Source organism: Rana temporaria, chromosome 12, assembly GCF_905171775.1.
Source record: "Rana temporaria chromosome 12, aRanTem1.1, whole genome shotgun sequence".
NCBI classification, from domain to species: Eukaryota; Metazoa; Chordata; class Amphibia; order Anura; family Ranidae; genus Rana; species Rana temporaria.
The window spans coordinates 117,569,702-117,590,888 of NC_053500.1; the positions used below are offsets into that span (position 1 = coordinate 117,569,702).

Below are 21,187 nucleotides of genomic sequence, written 5' to 3' on the forward strand. Positions count from 1 at the left end.
ACGGCGTGTTTTCAAATCCTCAAGAATCCGCCACTGGGAGTAATGGCGCAGGATGGAGCTCGTCCTAGTTCCTGCTGCACCTCAAGACAAAAGGGAGGGTCCCTGTAACCGCACATCCATGTGGTCCCTGGGATTGGTATGAAAGTGGCAACCCTGACTCAAACCAGGCCACGTTTCCTTGCTTTGTGCACTGGTCCAAATAATTTTGGTGGAGGGAGGATTATGGCTTGGGGTTGTTTCTCAAGTGTTGGGCTTGGCCCCTTCTTTTCAGTGAAGGGAACCCTTAAGGTGTCCGCATACCAAGACATTTTGGACAATTTCATGCTCCCAACTTTGTGGGAACAGTTTGGGGATGGCCGCTTCCTGTTCCAACACGACTGCGAACCAGTGCACAAAGCAAGGTCCATAAAGACATGGATGAGCGAGTCTCGGGTAGAGGAACTTGACTGGTCTGCACAGAGTCTTGACCTCAACCTGAACACTTTTGGCATAAATTAAAACAGAGTCTGCGAGCCAGGCCTCCTTGTCCAAAATCCGTGCCTGACATCACAAATGTGCTTCTGAAAGAATGGTCAAACAATCCCTAGACACACTCCAAACTTTGTCGACAGCCTTCCCAGAGGAGTTGAAGCTGCAAAGGGTGGGCCAACGCTCCGTTGTTTTCCGCGTTGAATATGTAAATGAGCAAGATATGCCGATTCACGAACGTACGTATGCCCATCGCAATTAGTTACACCGTTTACGTAAGACATACGCCGGCGTAAAGATAAAGCTGGTCTCTAGGTGGCGCAGCCCATGCAAGGTATGGACGTCGGAACAGGCGTATCTTTTTACGTCGTTTACGTAAGTCGTACGCGAATAGGGCTGTGCGTAAGTTATGTTCACGTCGTAGGCAGTGTTCGACGTATCTTAGGCATTCTATCCGACGCATGCACACTGGGATACGTCCACGGACGGCGCATGCGCCATTCGTTCAAAACGTCAATCACGTCGGGTCATGATTCATTAGCATAAAACACGCCCACCTCTTCACAATTTGAATTACGCGCGCTTACGCCGGCACATTTACACTACGCCGTCGTAACTTAGGAGGCAAGTGCTTTGTGAATACAGCACTTGCCTCTCTAACTTGCGGCGGCGTAGCGTAAATACGATACGCTACGCCCGCACAACGGAAAGCCGCCCTACGTGAATCCGGGCCTAAGATTGGAATGCTAATAAAGTTCATGTTTCCTAATACTTTTGACCGTATAGTGTAGTTTGTTGACTGTGATGCTGCGTCAACTGTTTATCTTGTCTGAGGATATTTCAACGTTCACTGTTCTTAGTGGGCAAATTGTTATATGATTCAGGTAATTTCAATTGTTTTAGATGCTGATTGAACTTGTATGTGTTCAAAAATGCGATCGAAGAATGGTAATTAAACAGTTCAGACAAGATAGTAATTGTTTGTTCTTGTCAGTATGGTCATTTTACTATAAATGTTATAAAAATAATTAACTTGCATGTCTAGAACAGTGAAGAACCTTGATGTGTGTAGGTAGTTGGCCAACATTCTCCCAGTAGAGTGAGCCTAGGTTCACATTGGTACAATTTGGAATGTGATTTGACATGTGACAAATCGCATGCTACATCGGCGGCTATTAACGGCAATGGCACGGTCCGAATCGGTGTGGCGCCGACTTTGCGCCGCCGCACTGATTCCCAAAATTAGTTCCTGTACTACTTTTGGCAACTTCGGGAGGCGTTTTGTATAGAAATCTGTGCAGGAACCCTCACTGATGTTTGTCTGTTAAATCGCCTCCGAAGTCAGACTGCAAACCCACAACGATGTAAACCTGATGTATACCTAGGCAATTCAAGCTAAGCATGTGACTAAAAAGTGCTCAAGCACAAGTTGCCTTCAGAGAAAAATAACAATTATGACCAGCAGATCCAATATAGACAATTAAAGTAATAGTAAACTTGGGAGATGCAAAATCTGCTGACAGGCAGGGCTTTTATAACAGGAGAGAGACCCTAGAGGTCTCTTCTGTCATAAATCTCCCCCCTGCCTGTCAGCGGGTAATGTGGTATGAGCAGGTAGGGCTCAGATCACATTTACGGCCTACTCTGCGTGCCGCGGCGATGTGACTCCCGTGTGTTACCGCTGCCCGGCCATTCAAGTGGCAAAAGATTCAGAAGAAGGAAGACCAGGTGAAGTAAAAGTGCCGGTGACTTGTCCTGAATGTTCCCCTATGGGGGAAGTTCCTCCACTCACTGCGCAGGCGCAAACTTTCTGACGGAAATCCCCGAACCTCGCCCGGCAGCCAGGCTCTTTCCTTAACATCCCCGTGGATTGGAGGATGTTAAAAAAAGAGCCAGGAGGCCGAGCGAGCGAAGCGAGCCGTCCGAGCGAAGCGAGGACGTGAGGCCGACTGGCCACTTTCCTCTAAGTCCACGTCGCCCTGGATGCCGGCCGCCGTTCGGGGATTTCCGTCAGCAAGTTTGCACCTGCGCAGTGCTTGACGGAACTTTCCCGATGGCTGGAACCAGCTCAGCGCATCAGTTCGCGCATGCGCTGGAACTTCCATGATACATGGAACCAGCACGTCAGATCACCGGGTAGCCATGACAGTACAGTGCTGAAGGGCTCCATTTATAGGCAAGTCTGTCATAATCTACTAATATGCAGTAGATGCTAGGTCATTATGACTCAGACCTGAAGGGGGGGCATTATTTTACATTAAATAATACCGCTTTACGGCGATGCCATTTATTGGCCAATATCGATGGCTAACATGGTGCAACACTATGCTACTGTCAACTACTAATCCAAGATAATGGAGCTGACCCTATCCACTATCCTAGAACTAGCATGTGTTTTGTGAATCTGACAACAGGGTTGATTTACGTGAACTAGAGTCCTTTAGCTATCCATGGTAGCCAATCGGTTTCTAACTTCAGCATGCTCAATTAAAGTGTTACTAAACCCAGGAGCTTGCATTCACTATATCTGGTCTCTCACAGTACACAGGACATGGAAATGCAAATGTTTTAGTAAATATAAACTGCTGGATACCTTTTCTCATCAGCGGTATATAGCAGTCTTATGTCTTTTATATCAGTGTCTGGTTAAAGCTTGAAGGACGGGTTTTTATTTCCCCCTGATTGTTCTATGAGGCTGCAGGCCCCCCCACCCTCTGTCTGGACAGTGCTGATTGGCCCTGTACTGATAACATGCACCCTCCCTAGAAAAGAAAAAAAACACTCTTGCAATACACACCAAACTGAGCATAAGCAGCTTGCCCCAAAGGCTCTGTTCTATCAGGAGATGGGTTGGGGACAGTTGAAGAAGCAGAGGATCAGAGTAGGCAGGATCAAACAGCCTTTTTACACAATACAGAGAATTACATAGTTACATAGTAGGTGAGGTTGAAACAAGACACAAGTCCATCAAGTCCAACCTATGTGTGTGATTATATGTCAGTATTACCTTGTATATCCCTGTATGTTGTGGTCGTTCAGGTGCTTATCTAATAGTTTTTTAAACTATTGATGCTCCCCGCTGAGACCACCTCCTGTGGAAGGGAATTCCACATCCTTGACACTCTTACAGTAAAGAACCCTCTACATAGTTTAAATTGAAACCTCTTTTAATGAGTGGTCACGTGTCTTGTTAAACTCCCTTCCACAAAAATGTTTTATCCCAATTGGGGGGTCACCAGTATGGTATTTGTAAATTGAAATCTTATCCCCTCTCAAGCGTCTCTTCTCCAGAGAGAATAAGTTCAGTGCTCGCAACCTTTCCTCATAACTAATATCCACCAGACCTTTATTAGCTTTGTTGCCCTTCTTTGTACTCGCTCAATTTCCAGTACATCCTTCCTGAGGACTGGTGCCCAGAACTGGACAGCATACTACAGGTGCGGCTGGACCAGAGTCTTGTAAAGTGGGAGAATTATCACTTTATGTCTGGAGTTAATCCCCTTTTTAATGCATGTCAATATTCTGTTTGCTTAGCAGCAGCTTGGCATTGTATGCCATTGACGAGCCCATCATCTACTAGGACCCCCAGGTCCTTTTCCATCCTAGATTCCCCCCAGAGGTTCTAACCCCTTAGGTTCCACAGTAATAACAAGCATGCTTTTCTGCATATACGGACTGATTTTTACTGTCCTGGGTTTATTAACACTTTTGGCTTTGACCAAAAACAAAATGGAAGCTGATTGGTTTCTATAAAGAGCTGCACCAGATTTTGCACTCTCCAGTTTAGTAAATCGACCCCAACATTTAGGGCCCGTTCTCACATAGGTTTATTGCTTTATGACAAAGTCCCTTTAAAAGAACAGTCACGCGTCCGCCTTATTGTCACGTAAGGTCTAAGATTTCTCCCCGTGTATGGTTATCTTTCACGCTCCAGACAAATCAATATTTTCCAAGCTGTACAAGGAATGGCAGTCATGCGGCCTTCTCTCTCCCACCCCTCTGTGCATCCCCCTTGGCTCGGCGATGTCCCCGCTGGTGCACCCAGCCATGCACAAGCCCATGGTACATTAAAAGACTTCCAGTTCTATTGGCTCTGAGCCAGCAGTAGGTGTATATCTAGTGACATAGACATGCAGGAAGCCCTAGTAACAGAGCTGGAGAGAAGGAGAGCGCCAGGCAGCTATAGTCAGGAGGAGGGGGTGTCTCTCCTCCAGGAGGAGAGGAGGGGGGGGGATAATTCAGTTTGACAACACATCTGCAGTCCATCTGCGCCAGCACAGTCCTGCTTCTTCCAACACACTGAGGCATCACAGATGTGTTAAACACACGCAGGGGCGGAGGGCTATCCCACTCCATTCAGCCCAAGCAAAAAAAAATCCTATTTAAAATTCCAAGCTGGCAGATCCCAGACGGTAAGTGTCTTGCATTTCAGCGCACTCCCCTCTTGTGTCCTTGACTGGATCAACACCCCTGTCCCCCACTGCAGACTTCTTAAAATGGGTTATTAGGATAACCTTAATTTATATATATATATATATATATATATATATATATATATATATATATATATATATTTAAAAAAAACTATATACATATACTTTGTTATTGCATGCCTTGTCACCCGCTTTGCCTGCTATTGAAAATAACTGTCAGGAATGTTGGGAGGATGGTACAGGGGAGTAAAATGGGCTAGTGCTTGGCCATGGAGAAACTGGAGGCTCTATTTTTTATTTTTTTATACGTGACCCCTTTAACTTCCAAACCTCAACGTGTATAATGGTTATTACATATGCAATGCTATACTAGAATGAGATGTATGAACCCTTGCATGCTTAATACATGTGTATTTTAAAGTGTGTGTGTGTGTATATGTGTGTGTGTATATATGTATATATATATATATATATATATATATATATATATATACAATTTATTATTCATAGATTTGTATACGAATTTGTAATTGTATTCATTAAATTCTGTGTAGGTTTGTAGCTATGTATAATGAGGTGAATGTATAATATATATGTAAAGCATTGCGTAAATTGACGGAGCTATCCAAGTACCAGCAATAAATAAATTGTGTGTGTATGTATGAGTTTATATACTGTATAAATATAAATATATAATATTTAATCTATCAAAAAATTTGAGATGCAACCTCAATTTCAGTTAAATTTTTTATTACTTTAAATCTTCATGCATACAAGGTTTACAAGCCAAGGGACTGCACAGTTTCGGACAAACACATGCTATAATATAATATGCTAAACACGCTATAAAATAATAAATGTGTATATATATTAAAATATCTATCTTAAAATTTATATACGTACATATGTACCGTATTTATCTTCCCCGGCGTATAGCGCGCACCCCCAACCTGGAAGGAAAATGCCTGGGAAAAAAAAGAAATACTTCGTTTGGATGCCCCTCGTTGGTGTCTTGCCCGGCGGCCTTGTCCGGTCCGGCGTCCTTCTGCGGCCATCGCGGTGTCCTCCCCGCTGTGTTTTTCAGCCGATCCCCGCTTTTTTGCCCTTAAAATCAGGGAAAAATCGTGGGTGCGCGATATACGCCGATACTCGCTTCCCGCGGTGTGTTTGAACCACTCCACCGACATATACCGAGCGCAGTACACTCGGGTATACTCGGGCAGGCTCGGCTCCGCTCGCGTACAGGACGCACAGGACGTGACCGCGAGCGGAGCCGAGCCTGCCGAGTATACCGGAGTGTACTGCACTCGGTATATGTCGGCGGAGTGGTTCAAACACAGCGCGGGAAGCGAGTATCGGCGTATATCGCGCACCCACGATTTTGCCCTGATTTTAAGGGCAAAAAAGTGTGCGGTATACGCCGATAAATACGGTATGTATTTTTTGGTATACTTGTGTAGCTAAGCGCTGCGCAAACTGTTGGCACTATATAAATCCTGTATTATAATAATAATAATAATAATTACTACTCTGTGGGCACCTATCATCGACATCATCATTCTGTCTAGTCTTTTTTTGTATGGACAAATTATCGTAGAATTCAGTACAGTCAATTACAGCCAGCAGTAGTTTCCAAGGACCGTGCCCAAATTAAGGGAGTCTTGGGTGGCACTATCTTTTAAAGAGGAAGTAAACCCTCTTAAAAAATAATCTGAAAAAAAAACCTGCACGAAAAAGGCATAATGAGCTAGTATGCATAGCATACTAGCTCATTATGTATTACTTACCTGAGATTGAAGCCCCCCCAGCGGTGCTCGTTCCTCTCCTCCGATGCCGCCATCTTTCACCGCGTGTCTTCCTCGTATCGCGGCTCCAGTGCTGTGACTGGCCGGAGCCGTGATGACTTCACTCTCGCGTATGCGCGGGGGCCGCCACTAACGGCATGATTGCCGTTAGTAACAACACGCTCAGTGCGCATGCGCTGTAGACATTGGTGCATGTCTTTTGGAAATATCTCCTAAAAACCGTGTAGGTTTAGGAGATATTTGTTGCACCTACAGGTAAGCCTTAATCTAGGCTTACCCGTAGGTCTAAGTGGTCTGTAAGGGTTTACGACCACCTTAATAAGAATATGTACAAAACAAAGCCACAAATTATTATTTAGGAAGAAAAAGCTTCTTGCGAATGATATTACCTAAATTACAATCAAGCTTTTTGCCAATAAGAATACGTAAGTGATACTGTATCTCAGGGGTCTCCAAACTTTCTAAGCAAAGGGCCAGTTATTTGTCATTCAGCTTTTAAGGGGGCCAGATTGTGGCCAGTAGAATTTGATTTTTTTTTTTGATGTTTGCGGGATTAAACACTGCCCTGTCATTGGTTTTAGTAGTAGGAGAAATAGTGCCCCATTGTGGATACCCGTGGGAGGAACAGAGCACTGTCATTGGTGTCTGTGGGAGGAATGGTGCCCCATCATTGGTGTCAGTAGATGGAATGGTGCCTCAAGGGTTCAATAAAGGCAAGCAAAGGGCCACATCCGTCCCCTGGGCTGCAGTTTGGAGAACACTGCTCTAGCTCAACATTTCTCAACCTTTTTTAACACAGAGGAACCCTTGAAAAAACGTTTCCAGTCTAGGGGAGCCCCTGCTACAAATGACTATATCTACAAGTCATGATACATTAGTGTGATGGTCAGTGGCAAGAATGCTCCTTACACTTGTAGTCATTGGGAAGAATTACCCCCTTACAGGTAGCTAAGATCAATGGTGTCAGTGGTAACTTATCTTAGAAGCAGAAGTCGCTCATTGCTCAAGGAACCTCTAGCAAACTCTGGAGCAGGGTTTCTTAACCAGGGTTCCATGGAACTCTAGGGTTCCTCCAAAGGTTGCTAGAGGTTCCTTGAGCAATGAGCAATTTCTGCCTCTCATATAAGTTCCCACCATTGATCTTTTTAGCTATCTGTAATGGGGTAATTCTTCCCAATGACCACAAATGTAAGGAGCTGACCATCATGTTGGGCCTAACACTAATGTATCATGAGCTGTAGATATAGTAATTTTTAGCAGGGGTTCCCTGAGACCGGAATTTTTAAGGGTTTTCTTAAAGCGGGAGTTCACCCGAAAAAAAAATGTTTTAACATTAGATTGATGCTCATTTTGTCAAGGGGAATCAGGTAGTTTTTTTAAAATCGAAGCAGTACTTACCGTTTTAGAGAGCGATCTTCTCCGCCGCTTCCCGGTATGGTCTTCGGGACTGGGCGTTCCTATTTGATTGACAGGCTTCCGACGGTCGCATACATCGCGTCACGAGTAGCCGAAAGTCGGTGCGGCTGTATACGGCGCCTGCGCACCGACGTTCGGCTACTTTCGGAAAATCGTGACGCGATGTATGCGACCGTCGGAAGCCTAGTCCCGCAGCCCATACCCGGAAGCGGCGGAGAAGGTCGCTCTCTAAAACGGTAAGTAATGCTTCGATTTTAAAAAAAAAATACCCGATTCCCCTTGACAAAATGAGCATCAATCTAATGTTAAAAATTAAGATTTCGGGTGAACCTCCACTTTAAGGGTTCCTCTGTGTTGAAAGGGTTGAGAAAGTCTGCTCTGGAGGAAGCCCGGTGGAGAAACCCTGCTCTAGCCTCTTGCTAGTGATACTATGTAAACTTAGCGGAGTTCGTTGAAATGATGGACAAATGAGCATAAATTTAATTTGTCAGTGACATTTTGATCCACCCTTTCTGTCCATTAACAAAACTCTAGGAAAGGAAAATGGGGATATCTACATTTTTGCTTGGCTGTGACTGGTGTCGGTTATGATTGCATAAAACATTCTTTTGCAGTTAGCATTAGTTCCAGGGAGAGCAAGGACCTAGAAGCCAACATAAACTTGGCCTGCCACATCGTATGGTAAATAATGAAGTCAATAATAAATTGAAAGTTTTCAGGTCATGGGAAATGGTACTGTTAAATCTTCATATTCTTTAGAGTTGTTGTCATAGTGTATAATGTATGTTTGGTTTTCAATAAACACACTGATGCATTATAAGCTATGAGCTAAACTTACATTGGACAGTAAATCCTATTTATCAAGGTGTTCTAAGTGGGATTTCTCATCAAAATTGAGCTGGCGCTATTTAGTAGGCCCCACCCCCAATTAAAAACATTACTCAAATATTATGATTAATTTGAAATAAATAAAAAACATTAGAGGTGCATTCTCATGAGATTTGGGATTTTTAGCTTTCCCAGGATCCCACTGGAATGAGTGACTTCACTGGCACTAAGGCAAAGAGGCTGGAAGCCAGGAGTTTTTTTTTTTTTTTTGTAGCGTTTTTACATTGGTAAGGAAAGGGGCTCACTATTAAGACCCGGTTCACACAGGGGAGGTACGACTTTGGGGGCGACTCGGCAAGGCGATCTCAAGATGACTTCAGAGGCGACTTGCAAAATGACTTCTGTATTGAAGTCAATGCAAGTCGCCCCGAGTCTCCCCCAAAGTCGTGCAAGAATCTTTTTCTAAGGCCCCTTTCGCACTGGGGTGGGAGGTGCACTGACGGTATAGCGGCGCTATTTTTAGGTATTCGGCCGCTAGTGGTGCGGTTTTAACCCCACGAAAAGGGGTTAACACCGCCGGCAAAGCGCCTCTGCAGAGGCGCATTGCTGGCGGTATTGCTGCGGTTTCCCATTGCTTTCAATGGGAAGGAGCGGTAAACACACCGCTCCAAAGATACTGCTAGCAGGACTTTTGGAGCGGTCCTGCTAGCGCACCGCTCTAGTGTGAAAGCCCTCTGGCTTTCACATTGAGACTGCAGGGCAGGAGTTTTTCAGGCAGTATTTAGGCGCCATTTTTAGCGCTAAAACCCCTGAAAAACCTCAGTGTGAAAGGGGCCTAAGTCGGAGCTACTTGAGCCGCTCCTATTAGAACAGTTCCATTGAACAGAGCAGAGTGCGACTTGTCAGGCGGCAGAGTCGCCTGACGAGTCGCCCCTGTGTGAACCGGCTCTTAGGCCTGGTTCGCACCTTACAGGAGAAAAGCAGCATCAAAAACGCACTTAAAGCGGTAGTTAACTCCCAAGGGTAGAATCGCCCATGGGAGTTTACTCCCACATTAAAGCCCTCCAATTTAAAACAAGAAGGGTGACATGACAGGGTGGCAGTGCAGTGCATCGGCTGTATGGTTGAGTCTGGGGGATGTAGAGGGAGCAGAAACATGGCAAGTCCTCCTTAGGACTCAATGGAGAATCATTGACCAACTATGTTCCCATTTGAAAAAGTTGAATGTCCAAAATGTACCAGCGACAGCAGTTGTAACATTCACTGTGCTACAAACAATGTTACAGACTCCCAGATTTCCCATCGACCCATGTACGGAGTCCACTGCAACTTGACATGGCGAATGTGTGGGCCAATTTGGTCAATGATAATCCCTTTTCACTTTGAAAAGAAATCCGTGGGGGTTCGAGAGGGAATACATTTAGGAAAATAGAAGCGTGACGGCAGAAAAAAGACAAAGTGGTCTGCCCAATTTTTTTTATTATATTTGCTTTCTAACCTTTTTTGTCTGAGTATAGATCTTTTAGGTTCCGATTTTAAAAGATTGAGATCGGTATCATATATTTTTGTTTAAATATATTACTTTTATTAATACCTAAAACAATGTTGGTAACAGAATTGTTGAAGATTGATCATTATATATTATATAAAAATATAGTTATATACGGTATTCTTGTTGAATTTTACTTTATAGCTGGTGATTAAATGTGAAAGGTTAACTACTTGGCACTCTGTGTAATTAATGTTTTCTTCCCCAAAGGGTGCTTGGTACGCCACTAGTGTCCAGTAAAAAAAATAAAAATTCACTCCAACTTGTTGCATCTCTGGATCAGCTGAGCCCAATATAAACCCATGTGCAGAAAGAGTGAGGAGGAGGTGGAAAAGCACTTTGCTATTGTCTAGTAACAGATGTGCGCTGTGCCTCCCCCTCGCTACTGACACCAGGTGCAGTGTGTGCTACTCCTAATCCCAGTCACCAACGCTCATCTGTTTCCATTGTCTCTTAAGGAAATTAGCACTGCATTTTGACCTCCCCTATGGTTGCAGGTGACTGTCACAGCATCAGCTGTTGTCCTTGACTCCCGTGTATAACAGACATATGAGGAGGAGGGAGGGGAAGACTTTTATTTTTTGTGTTTCAATTAGTCCTTCACCCAACAAAACCGTGCATGATTACACTTCACACATAAGGTGGCTGCGAGGAGGTCATTTATCCTTGCAAACTTATTTTCTTTAGGGTCACAAACTCTTCAAGTTCCATTGTATGTCTATAGAAGTAACTTTACCAAGCGTTTATAAGAACAAGTGTCCGTGCCAGCTTTGTAAACTTTGCATTATGCTAGAAAATTGTGAAATTACGATGTGCACCGTAGAGACTGTGGAGATAACTATGTATTTTTTGAAGGGCGAAGATGGGTTTTATTTGCAAGAGGTACCGTTACTGAACAGATTAAGTACTGTGTGCAATTTAAGATGTTTCAAATTAAAAAAAATAGTACATTTTAAGATTGTATGATTTCTGCAACCTCTCGTTTTTATCAAGGGATATGCATCTGGCAGTGCTTGAGAATGTGGCTCTTGCATGCAAAATATGGTACATTATGTTTTAGTGCCAACCACAGGGCTTGGTCAAATTGAAATGTCCCTTTTAGCCCCTTCTTGCGTATATTTCCTATCCCTAACCCTAATCTGACACTTGAAGGAGAAGTACAGCCAAATCTGTCATCAAGTGATGTCATCGGGGCTTTGGTCAATCACAGTGCCAGAGCCAAGATACCCGGAAGGAAGAGGGTGAAAGATGGACGCTTCGTGGAGGCGAGGAAATCGGGCACATCGCAGGCTTCGGATTTAGGTAAGTGACACATAATGGGCTACTATGCGATGCATAGTAGCCCATTATGCTTTACCTTTGCAGGGAAACAAAGAGGAAGTAAAACCCATCAGGGTTTACTTCCTCTTTAAGACTTCCAGTTACTAATGGTAGCAGTTCAGTCCTTGATTTTCTGATTGCAAAACCAGATCAGTGTTGCAATTTTTTTATTTTTATTTTTTTAGCAAAACCTGGGCTTACAAACAGCGACTCCATGAAATTTGGCATTCCCTACGTCATCCTGAATATATTTTGACATTAATAGGGTGTTCATTCCATGTTGAGCACATCAAGTTCTGGGGGTCCCGGGACACTCAGAAGGACCACAAAGATGGGTATAGTAGTTTAGATAGCATGACAGGCTTAATTGGTATTGCAACATACAAAAAGCCGCACTCCGCTGCAGAGCCGTATCAAAAGCTTATTATTTTTGAAGTCCAAATAAGGGTCAAGGTGCCAACAGGTTTCTACCATTAAGACAAATCATGAGCTTTGATTAAGGCCTTAATGGCCAAAATGCATTAGCACATTGAACATATATGTATTTATTGTCCTTTTAAAAATAATAAAGGCAAATAAGTATCCGCAGTGAAGTTCCCTCTTTTTGTATGTTGGACCATAGTTTGTGGGTTAACAGAAACCTTGCCATGGCACCAGCATTCTAATGTCGCGTACACACGCTCGGAATTTCCAACAACAAATGTTCGATGGGAGCTTTTGGTCAGAAATTCTGATTGTGTATAGGCCCCATCGGATGTTTTCTGTCGCATTTCCGACAACAAAAATTTGAGAGTCAACAAAATCCGTTCTCGGAAATTCCGATCGTGTGTGAACTATTCCGACGCACAAAATTCCACGCATGCTCTGAATCAAGTACGACACGCAAGCGCTTGGTCTGGTAAAACTAGCGTTCGTAAGGGAGATAGCACATTTGTCACGTTGTAACGGACTGAAAAGTGCAAATCTTCTCTCACTAAACTTCTACTAACACGACTGGTATTGAACTTCTCTTTTCTAGTCCCGTCGTACGTGTTGTACGTCACCGCGTTGGTGACGTTTAGAATTTCCGACAACATTTGTGTGACCGTGTGTATACAAGACAATTTTGAGCCAAATTCCGTCGTAAATGTATCCACGGTTTTGTTGTCGGAAATTCCGAGCGTGTGTACATGACATAATAGTCGATATAGGGCGTGAAGGTTGAGCACGCTTATTTTCTGTATGTCTTTAACTGGTAATGAACAAGTTTTATTTTGGTGTCTTACCATTACTAACCAGTAAAGAGAAGGATTTCAGAACTGGACCACAATCTTGTAGTAATTTGGTCCCAACTATTCAAAGATTGGTTTTTATGATCTGCCTCTTAAGCCTTGGTTGATAAATCTTTTGTTCTATTCTGGAGAAGAGTGGAATGCATATTGGAATAGGGGGATTTTCCCAAGGAAGCCTCTGAGCTGGACACTCTGGCCATTGTTCAACTGCACGGCTTAACTCTTTAATTCTTTTACAAGTACTACTTCGACAGCACATAATATCACCCGCAGGGCCTGGCATATGGCGCTGTGTTTAGCCTTCAGAATTGAAGACCTGGGACTAGCGAATAATTTCATTAGTACGTGGCAGGTGTGGCATGGATGACGTCCTAATTTACCCATTATGCTCCTGCTCCGCATTTCATTATCTCTATATGATTTCAAAGATGGTAGTAAATACTGCATAACGTTGTGTCTACTGAAGTGTTTGTTGCCTACAACTGCTAATGTTGCTAGTGGGTAAATAGTTGAAAAAAAGAAGGCTGTAAGTTGGGCAACATGGATAGTCATTGAGACTATTTCATGCGTGAGATGACAAGTCACTGGAGAGCCAACCAGAGTGGAGAATGGATATAGGTTAATTCTCTCTATAGCTGCAAACTGTCACAGATTCCCTAAATTTCAAGGATGGTTGTAAATGCAATATAATGTTATGACTACAGCAATATTTGTTAGCCACAAGAACCAGAAACTCATGTTGCTAGAAGTTAATAACTGAAAAAAAAGTCAACTTGGATCAGTGTTGCCAACCTACCAGACTGAAATTTACTGACACGAGACTCAAATTTTACTGGCACAGCCAAGTTTTTACTGGCGTTTCCAAAAGTTACAAAATAACAGTCTTAATTGCAAATTTTACACTATGCAATTGTAAAAACATTTTTCTTATTTTATTTTCGATATAGTAAGTAACTCAGGGACAAGACTCAGGACAGCACTGACAGTCCAGCTCCCACCCCGCAGACCTGCACATTTGGTGCCACTCCCTTCCTTGCACTATGACATCACACGACATGCTCAGGCAGCACCTCCGCCAGGCTCCTCTCCTGTTGGCACTGCCTGAACACATTGTAGTAGGCACTTAGATGGTCTCGGCCAGGTCCAGAATCAAAATGCCCATGCGCATTCCCAAGTCGAGCGTGACAGCCATATTTTTTACTGGCAACCCTTTTTCTCTTACTGACATTTACTGGCAGGAGAAAAGTGGCCATTTTTTACTGGCTGCCAGTAAAAATACTGACGGTTGGCGTCGCTGACTTGGATAGTCATTGAGACCATTTCATCAGGTGATGGGTAACTCCAGATTGGAGGATGGATATTAGTATCTTTGCTCCATAGTTGAAAACTGTCACTGATTCCCATCGTTTAATACCTCTTCATAATATCTAACCTTTTGAAGATCTTTTCAGATGTTGAATTAACGTGAACCTGCCACAAACCTGGGCAATTGAAACTAGGTATATAAAGGAGAAAATCATAAACAGAGGTTGTCTTCTTTTTAAATTATGAAATTGTTCAGTAGGCAGCTGAAATAATAATAATCTTTTCCCCATTTTATTTCCTTGCCTGCTGACCTTTGAGGCCATCTACCATACTAAACAACTTTTAATTGTATCCAATTAGGCAGGCTCCTGCACTATAGTTTAAGGTAAATTTAAGGTAAATCTAAAGGAAAATTGAACATGTGTGGCCTTGGTATCAAAATCCCAAAAATAATTAGCTACGTCTCCATTCTAGTATTTGAATGTTGTGTCATATAACACATCTGAAAGTTAAATAGTACATGTATTTATAAATGTCTATACATTAAACCAAAAAGAGGACAACTGAGGAGGTTTGGGTTGGTTACCCTAAAGCGGACTTTCACACTAAAAACAAACTTCTCTCATCTCAAATTCACTCACTAGATGCACTACGTATCATTGCACCCCCCGTCCAATCAAAAATTACCCCAATTTTTGGGGGTTTAATGCTCTATTTACACCCACCACCATTTGCACTTGGGTAAGAATGATGTCTCCTCCGCTCTGAGGATGCATGTCACATTCCCCATGATGCTTGAGGTTCCATACAGCAACTCTCGGAGGGTAGACCTGGTTGCCCATTACGGGGATGGCTGCTTGAGTGAGAAAGAGATAGCCAGCTCCCAATGACATTATAAACAAAAATGGTGGCTTCAGACCCAGTGTGTGGTAGATCATAGCAGAACGACACTGGACTCACTGGGTGAATTAAAATGTGAACTGTATAACACCAGTGTAAAAGGGAGAAAAAAGCTTGGTTTGAATGGTGCCTTAAGTATACCTATATATAGTATTCTAGAAACTTCTGACTTTTTGGTCCTGTTGCATAAAGAATCTTTATATGCAGCTCTTTTTTGTGTCCAGTGCAAATAGCAGCTTTTTAACACTCTAGATGCATTGATCCTAGGCATGTTCTTCATTTTGGCACTGCAGAGGTTAATATCAGAGGAAAACCTCAGCTTGGCAGAAACGGGAAACAGATGGAAAGTGGTTTTACCACAGCGCTCAGGGAAAAAACACAGAGAGGATTCTGGAAAGCTCACGGTCAGGGAATTTTAGTTCAAGATTTCAAGTCCTTTATTCATGGGGCATTATTTGTTTGTGTACTGAATATTTCTCTTTGACCCTAAACCCTATTAACTGAGGCCTACTTAAAAAGTAAAAAAAAAAAATCAAAATGGACTCGGATTAGTTACATAGTAATTTTAATGCAATTTGTGGCTTTTAGATAGGCGTAACCTTCTCTACAGATTTTGATATTTTTTTTTTTACATTTTGGTTGAACTTGTTCTTAGATTTTTCACTTGAAGAAAGCATATATCTATAAATAAAATGTAATCTAATTAGTTCCCTAATGTTTAGAAAAGTACCATATATACTCGAGTATAAGCCGAGGCCCCTAATTTTACCACAAAAAAATGGGAAAACTTACTGACTTGAGTATAAGACTAGGGTGTCCACCTGCATGCCTCACTTTGCCGATGCCTCACTGTCCCCATGACTAGACTTACGTTTAACATGGGAGTCTATAGAAGGGATGCCCGGCTTTGAAAACAATCGGTGCTCCCCAGCCGTAGGTCCCCAGACAGAAAACTTTGCACACTTGTAGAGAACTGGGGCTATATGTGTGCCAAGTTTGGGGTCCAGGAGACCTACGTCCGGCGGGTACCGTTTCCCCAAAATCCGGGAGATCAGGCGCAAAAAGGTGACTCGAGTATAAGCCGAGGGGGGCATTTTCAGCACCAAAAATGTGCTGAAAAACTCGGCTTATACTCGAGTATATACGGTAGCTAAAAGAATACATAATATAATGGTGTCTATGGAAGGGCCAATTTCTGAAAGTTGGAAGAACTATTAGAAAGTTTTGAATAATGTGCTTTGACACTGATATGGTTGGGTTGACCTAGGTCAACCCAATCCTCGTTTGAAAAGCATTTAATATTCCAGATGACTGTGTTGGGAAAAAAATGTAGCCAAAACAATACAAGATAAAGCTTTATGGACAGACCAATTTTTTGCACAAAAAGGCGGATCTTATTTATTGGCAGTCAGCCAGTGTTGGGAGTGCCCCCATATTTGGAGGCAAGCGATAACCACTTGGATACACATGGAAGAAGAGGTCTATTTAAACTTCTTACCACTAGGCCTACTGTCTCGTTCTTACCCTTTTACCCCAGTGATTGGAGTTGATATCGTACTAAAATGGATAGAATCTCCATTGGTTCGGCCAAGATTTGATCGATCTATGGGTAGGCTGGTTGTATTGAAGTCGATTCATTGATCGACTTCAACAAGAGCCAATGTCATATCCACACAAGGGACAACAAGGCCGGGACCATTGATGTAAAGGAAACTGCTACATTCAATGGCAGTACACCTAAAACCAAGAACAAAAGAGTAGACAGACCATGCCGTATTCTACTAGCAGTATGATTTTAGGCGTACAGACCGAAAGCAAGGGCAGCAATAATCAGGATAGCACTGGCAAGCAGGACAGCAGTCCATAACCTTTTGATATACAGTAGATGGGACTGTGCTGACACTCAGCGACATGATGTGTGTGTGGCTGAATGCCACCCCAACAGCCCTGCCTCCCCAGGCTATGACCTATGTTGTCTATGCGGGCATCCCGGTCTGGGTACAAGATGCAGCCATCTGGTCCTCCAACAACTTCAACTGTCCTCCACACAATACGGCTGTCACATGAGATCAATCTATGGATGTGGATAGGCAAATCTCTGTTTCAGATCTGGTTGTCTGTAGCTGATTAAGAAGACTTGTGCGACCTGATCTTCTTGTGTATAGGCAGGTCAAGCTGTAAAAGATATTTATTGTCCGTAACAATGAGTTATCAATATAGTATACTTGTATGTATGTATGTATGTATGTATGTATGGTATATGCTGGTCTTTTTGGCATAGTAAAAGTAGAACATTAAAGACTAACTCCAGCCTTCCCTTCAGTCTTGCACAGCGCAGTTGTACAGGCTTCTCACAATGGAAAACTTTAATATAATAATTTCATTATCATGTTTATGATACTGGGAGGCAAAATGTAGAATAAACATCAGCTTTAAAAGAGTGTGTGTTTCTAGCAGTCTCTATATTCATACTGTACCCTCTCTGTCACTTTGTAGTTCTTGGAGACAAGAGGGTGCCAGCAATGCCCGGGTCCCCCATGGAAGTGAAGATTCATTCTAGATCCTCCCCTCCCACCATGGCACCCCTGCCACCAGTCAATCCATCTGGCCCAAGGCCTGTATCGTTTCCACCCTCCTCACGTACGTATATTGTAATTGCAAAACTTTTTTGTTGCTGCATTTACTGTATATATTGTAATAGTCTATTTTCCACCATTCACATCCATCCCTGTCCTAAAGTGACCTCGCAGCCTCTAGTCTAGTTGGGTATCTACACACCTGGGATCAGTTTCAGTGGCTGTGGGAACAAACTGTAGCACATGGGAGAATCGCATGCAAACACCATGAAGATAGCACTTCATGTAGGAATTGAACCGAGTGTTACAGATCAGCTTTGCTAACCTCTAAGCCAGGGGTCTCAAAACTTTTCATTATGGGGGCTACATTGAAAATTTTATAAATACTTGAGCGCAAAATAAATAAATACATTGTTTAATGAATTGTCCCCCCCCCACATCAGGGTCCCATGCCAGGGTCTCTATAAAAGTTCCCCCTTTTATCAGGTTCTCCATTAGAGCCCCCCCACATCAGGGCCCTGTCACGAATGTCATGTCTACCCCAATGCAGGTGGTCAGACACTGTAGTTGGCTACTGTGTGCTTCACCTATAGCAGCCCCCTTTTCCTTAACCCCCCTGGCGGTATTCCCGAGTCTGGCTCGGGGTAAGATTTCATTACCAAAAGCAGTATCCCCGAGCCAGACTCGGGATCGCCTCGCAACAGCCACAGGCAAAGTTACTTACCTTGTCCCTGGATCCCGCGATGCATCCCCACTGTGTGAGCGAGCGGCGTTCTCGCTCGATTCACACAGTGTCCCTGTGTGCCGCCGATCTCCGTTCCCTGCGACGTTACGACGCATGGGGGCGGAGAACGGCGCCAAATTCCTATAAATAATGTCTACATATAAAAGCCTAGAAATTCCCCACACGTGTCCTCAGTAGCTGTGACTAGTAGATGGTTCGTTTCATTTGCTGGGGTCCACCCAAAGCCTAAAAATCTTTCTTGTGTGGACCGTTTTTGGCTTTTAGGAGACATCGAACACCTACTCCATGATTGTTAAAACACCCCGAGTACACGCTGTTTTATTTGGCTTTATGTTTGCTTGCGTTCTGCAGATGATTCAATGTTAACCTTACTGTATCATGACTCATGAATGGAGACATTTTAAAATAATAAACTTCCTAATTTTACAAGCCTGGTTGGTGCTTTTTTTAAACCCAGCAACACCAGAGATTTTTTTTTTATAGGAAACCTATGATGAAGGGAATATGTGGGCTGCTACTGCTGAAGTGTTTCCAAAAATAATAGTTTCATGGCTGTTATATCGATCCCCAGATTCCAGTACCTTTTGGCCAAGAAGGCAGAAGGTCTGGATCTGAAACCTTGTACTGGGTGCTGATCTCGCTTACTTGTTCGGGATCAGTGACTTAAAGGCCAAGTTCACTTTTTTTTTTTTTTTTTTATATACTTCAGTTGCACAAAAATATAAGCTTTCTTTGAGTTTGAAAACAAGGCCTTACCTCAGCCATGGCTATATTTCTTAGAAGGCTTCACAAACTTCCTGGTATACAGACACGGGCAGATTAGGGTGACCACGTGTCCCGGATTGCCCGGGACAGTCCTGCATTCTGCAGGTCTGTCCCAGGCACCTTCACTCTGGGACAATACAGTGTCCCGGAATGAAACTAAAGAGGGGTAGAGAAAGGAAGCGCCACCTAAGTGCAGTATTAAAGAGGTTCTTTTAATAACACATTGTACAAAACACACTTACACGAAGGTAAGGAAAGAAGGCTCATCTGTAACATCCTGTAGTCCTCGTCCCGGATCCATGGGCTGCTTAGAAGTGAAGAAAGCAGAATGTGTGGAGTCTTCAGGCCTGTCCTGTGGCCATCAGGATGAAGCCTGTTCCAGCCTCACAGGTCACGTGATTACTTCCGGGAGGAGGGTCAGACAGGGAGAACAAAGGCTGATTGGGCTACGCGCTCGGAGCCACTGTTCCTTCTATTGGCCTCCCGGAATGAAACTGACACAGGTCCCAGCATGAACCCCTCAGAGCTTAAGATGTGACACCCCCCCAAATAGTGAAGAACTACAGGTCCCAGCATAGATCTGTGAAATCTATGGGATCACACCCTTAGATCTCACGGGTTCATGCTGGGAGTTTCAAATTTGGGGAGGGGGTCACATCTTTAGATATCAGGTGTTCATGCTGGGACTGGTAGTCCTTTACTTTGGGGGGGTTTGACCTCACCAAAGTTAAGGACTGCAGGTCCCAGCGTGACCCCCCCCCCCCCAGAGCTGAAGATGTGAGACACCCCTGCCCCCCAAATAGTGAAGAACCACAGGTCCCAACATAAACCTGTGAAATTATGGGATCACACCTTTAGATCTCAGGGTTTCATGCTGGGTGTTGTAGTCCTTCAAATTTGGGGGGTTACATCTTTAGATATTAGGAGTTCATGCTGAGACTTGTAGTCCTTCACTTTTGGGGGGATGTGACCCCCAAAACTGAAGGACTACAGGTCCCACCATGAACCACTCAGAGCTGAAGATGTGACCCCCCCACCCCCCAACCAGTGAAGAACTACAGGTCCCAGGATGAACCAGTGAAATCTATGGGGTGACAAAAAAGGAAGGGGGGTGGTAACCAGTCGTAAGCCATAACAGAGTGGCAACCAGTCGTAAGCTATAACAGCGTGGCAACAAGTCGTAAGCCATAACAGCGTAGCAAGCAGTGTTTTCAGAAAAAGGTCAACAATGACATCCCTTTTAGAGCTGAAGTGTAGGTGTGGCAAATTTTAAATGGTTACAGTTTTAATTAATGCAAGTACGTATGTGTCCCACCTCTGGGATCACCGTGGAAGCTGGATATCACTGTAGTAAAAAACGCTACTCTAGTCATTGCCTCTGGCTTCTGGGACCCTTGCTTCTTGGTGAACACCTCCTTAGATGTGGTGGTTGCATTCATTTTCTTTACTACCTGGCAAAATATTTCTCTCCTTTTTTTTCTATTGAATATACTGAATTTTAATAAAAATGTTTTTGTGCCTGGAGTTCAACATTAAGAGGAAGTAAACCCTCTCTGCAAGGCAAAGGCATAATGAAGTCGTTATGAAGTACTTGCCTAAGATCGAAGCCCCCGCAGCGGTGCTCGGTCACCTCCGTCGTCGACATCTCTCCACGAGTCACTTCCGCATATTGATGCTCCGGCACCTCTGACTGGCTGGAGCCTCGATGACGCATGAGTGCGGCGGCGCGCCACTAACGGCATGATCGCCGTTAGTAACGACATGCTCAGTGCGCCTGCGCGCCGTTGCCGTAGACATCGGTGCCTT

At 43.7% G+C, this 21,187-nt stretch overlaps 1 protein-coding gene across 5 annotated transcripts in view; it reads left to right on the plus strand.

Moving 5' to 3' along the window:
• CBFA2T2 (CBFA2/RUNX1 partner transcriptional co-repressor 2) overlaps positions 1-21,187 on the plus strand; it is a 70,802-nt gene that overhangs the window by 33,526 nt on the left and 16,089 nt on the right. For 2 of the 5 annotated variants that reach the window (XM_040330338.1, XM_040330337.1), the window contains exon 2: positions 17,792-17,935. The exons of 1 other annotated variant lie outside the window; for it this stretch is intronic. In XM_040330338.1, coding sequence (XP_040186272.1) covers positions 17,792-17,935 — 144 coding nt within the window. Of the gene's footprint in view, positions 1-4,699; positions 4,881-17,791; positions 17,936-21,187 lie in introns of those variants that run through there. 2 more of the 5 variants (XM_040330339.1, XM_040330341.1) reach the window with 2 other exon arrangements.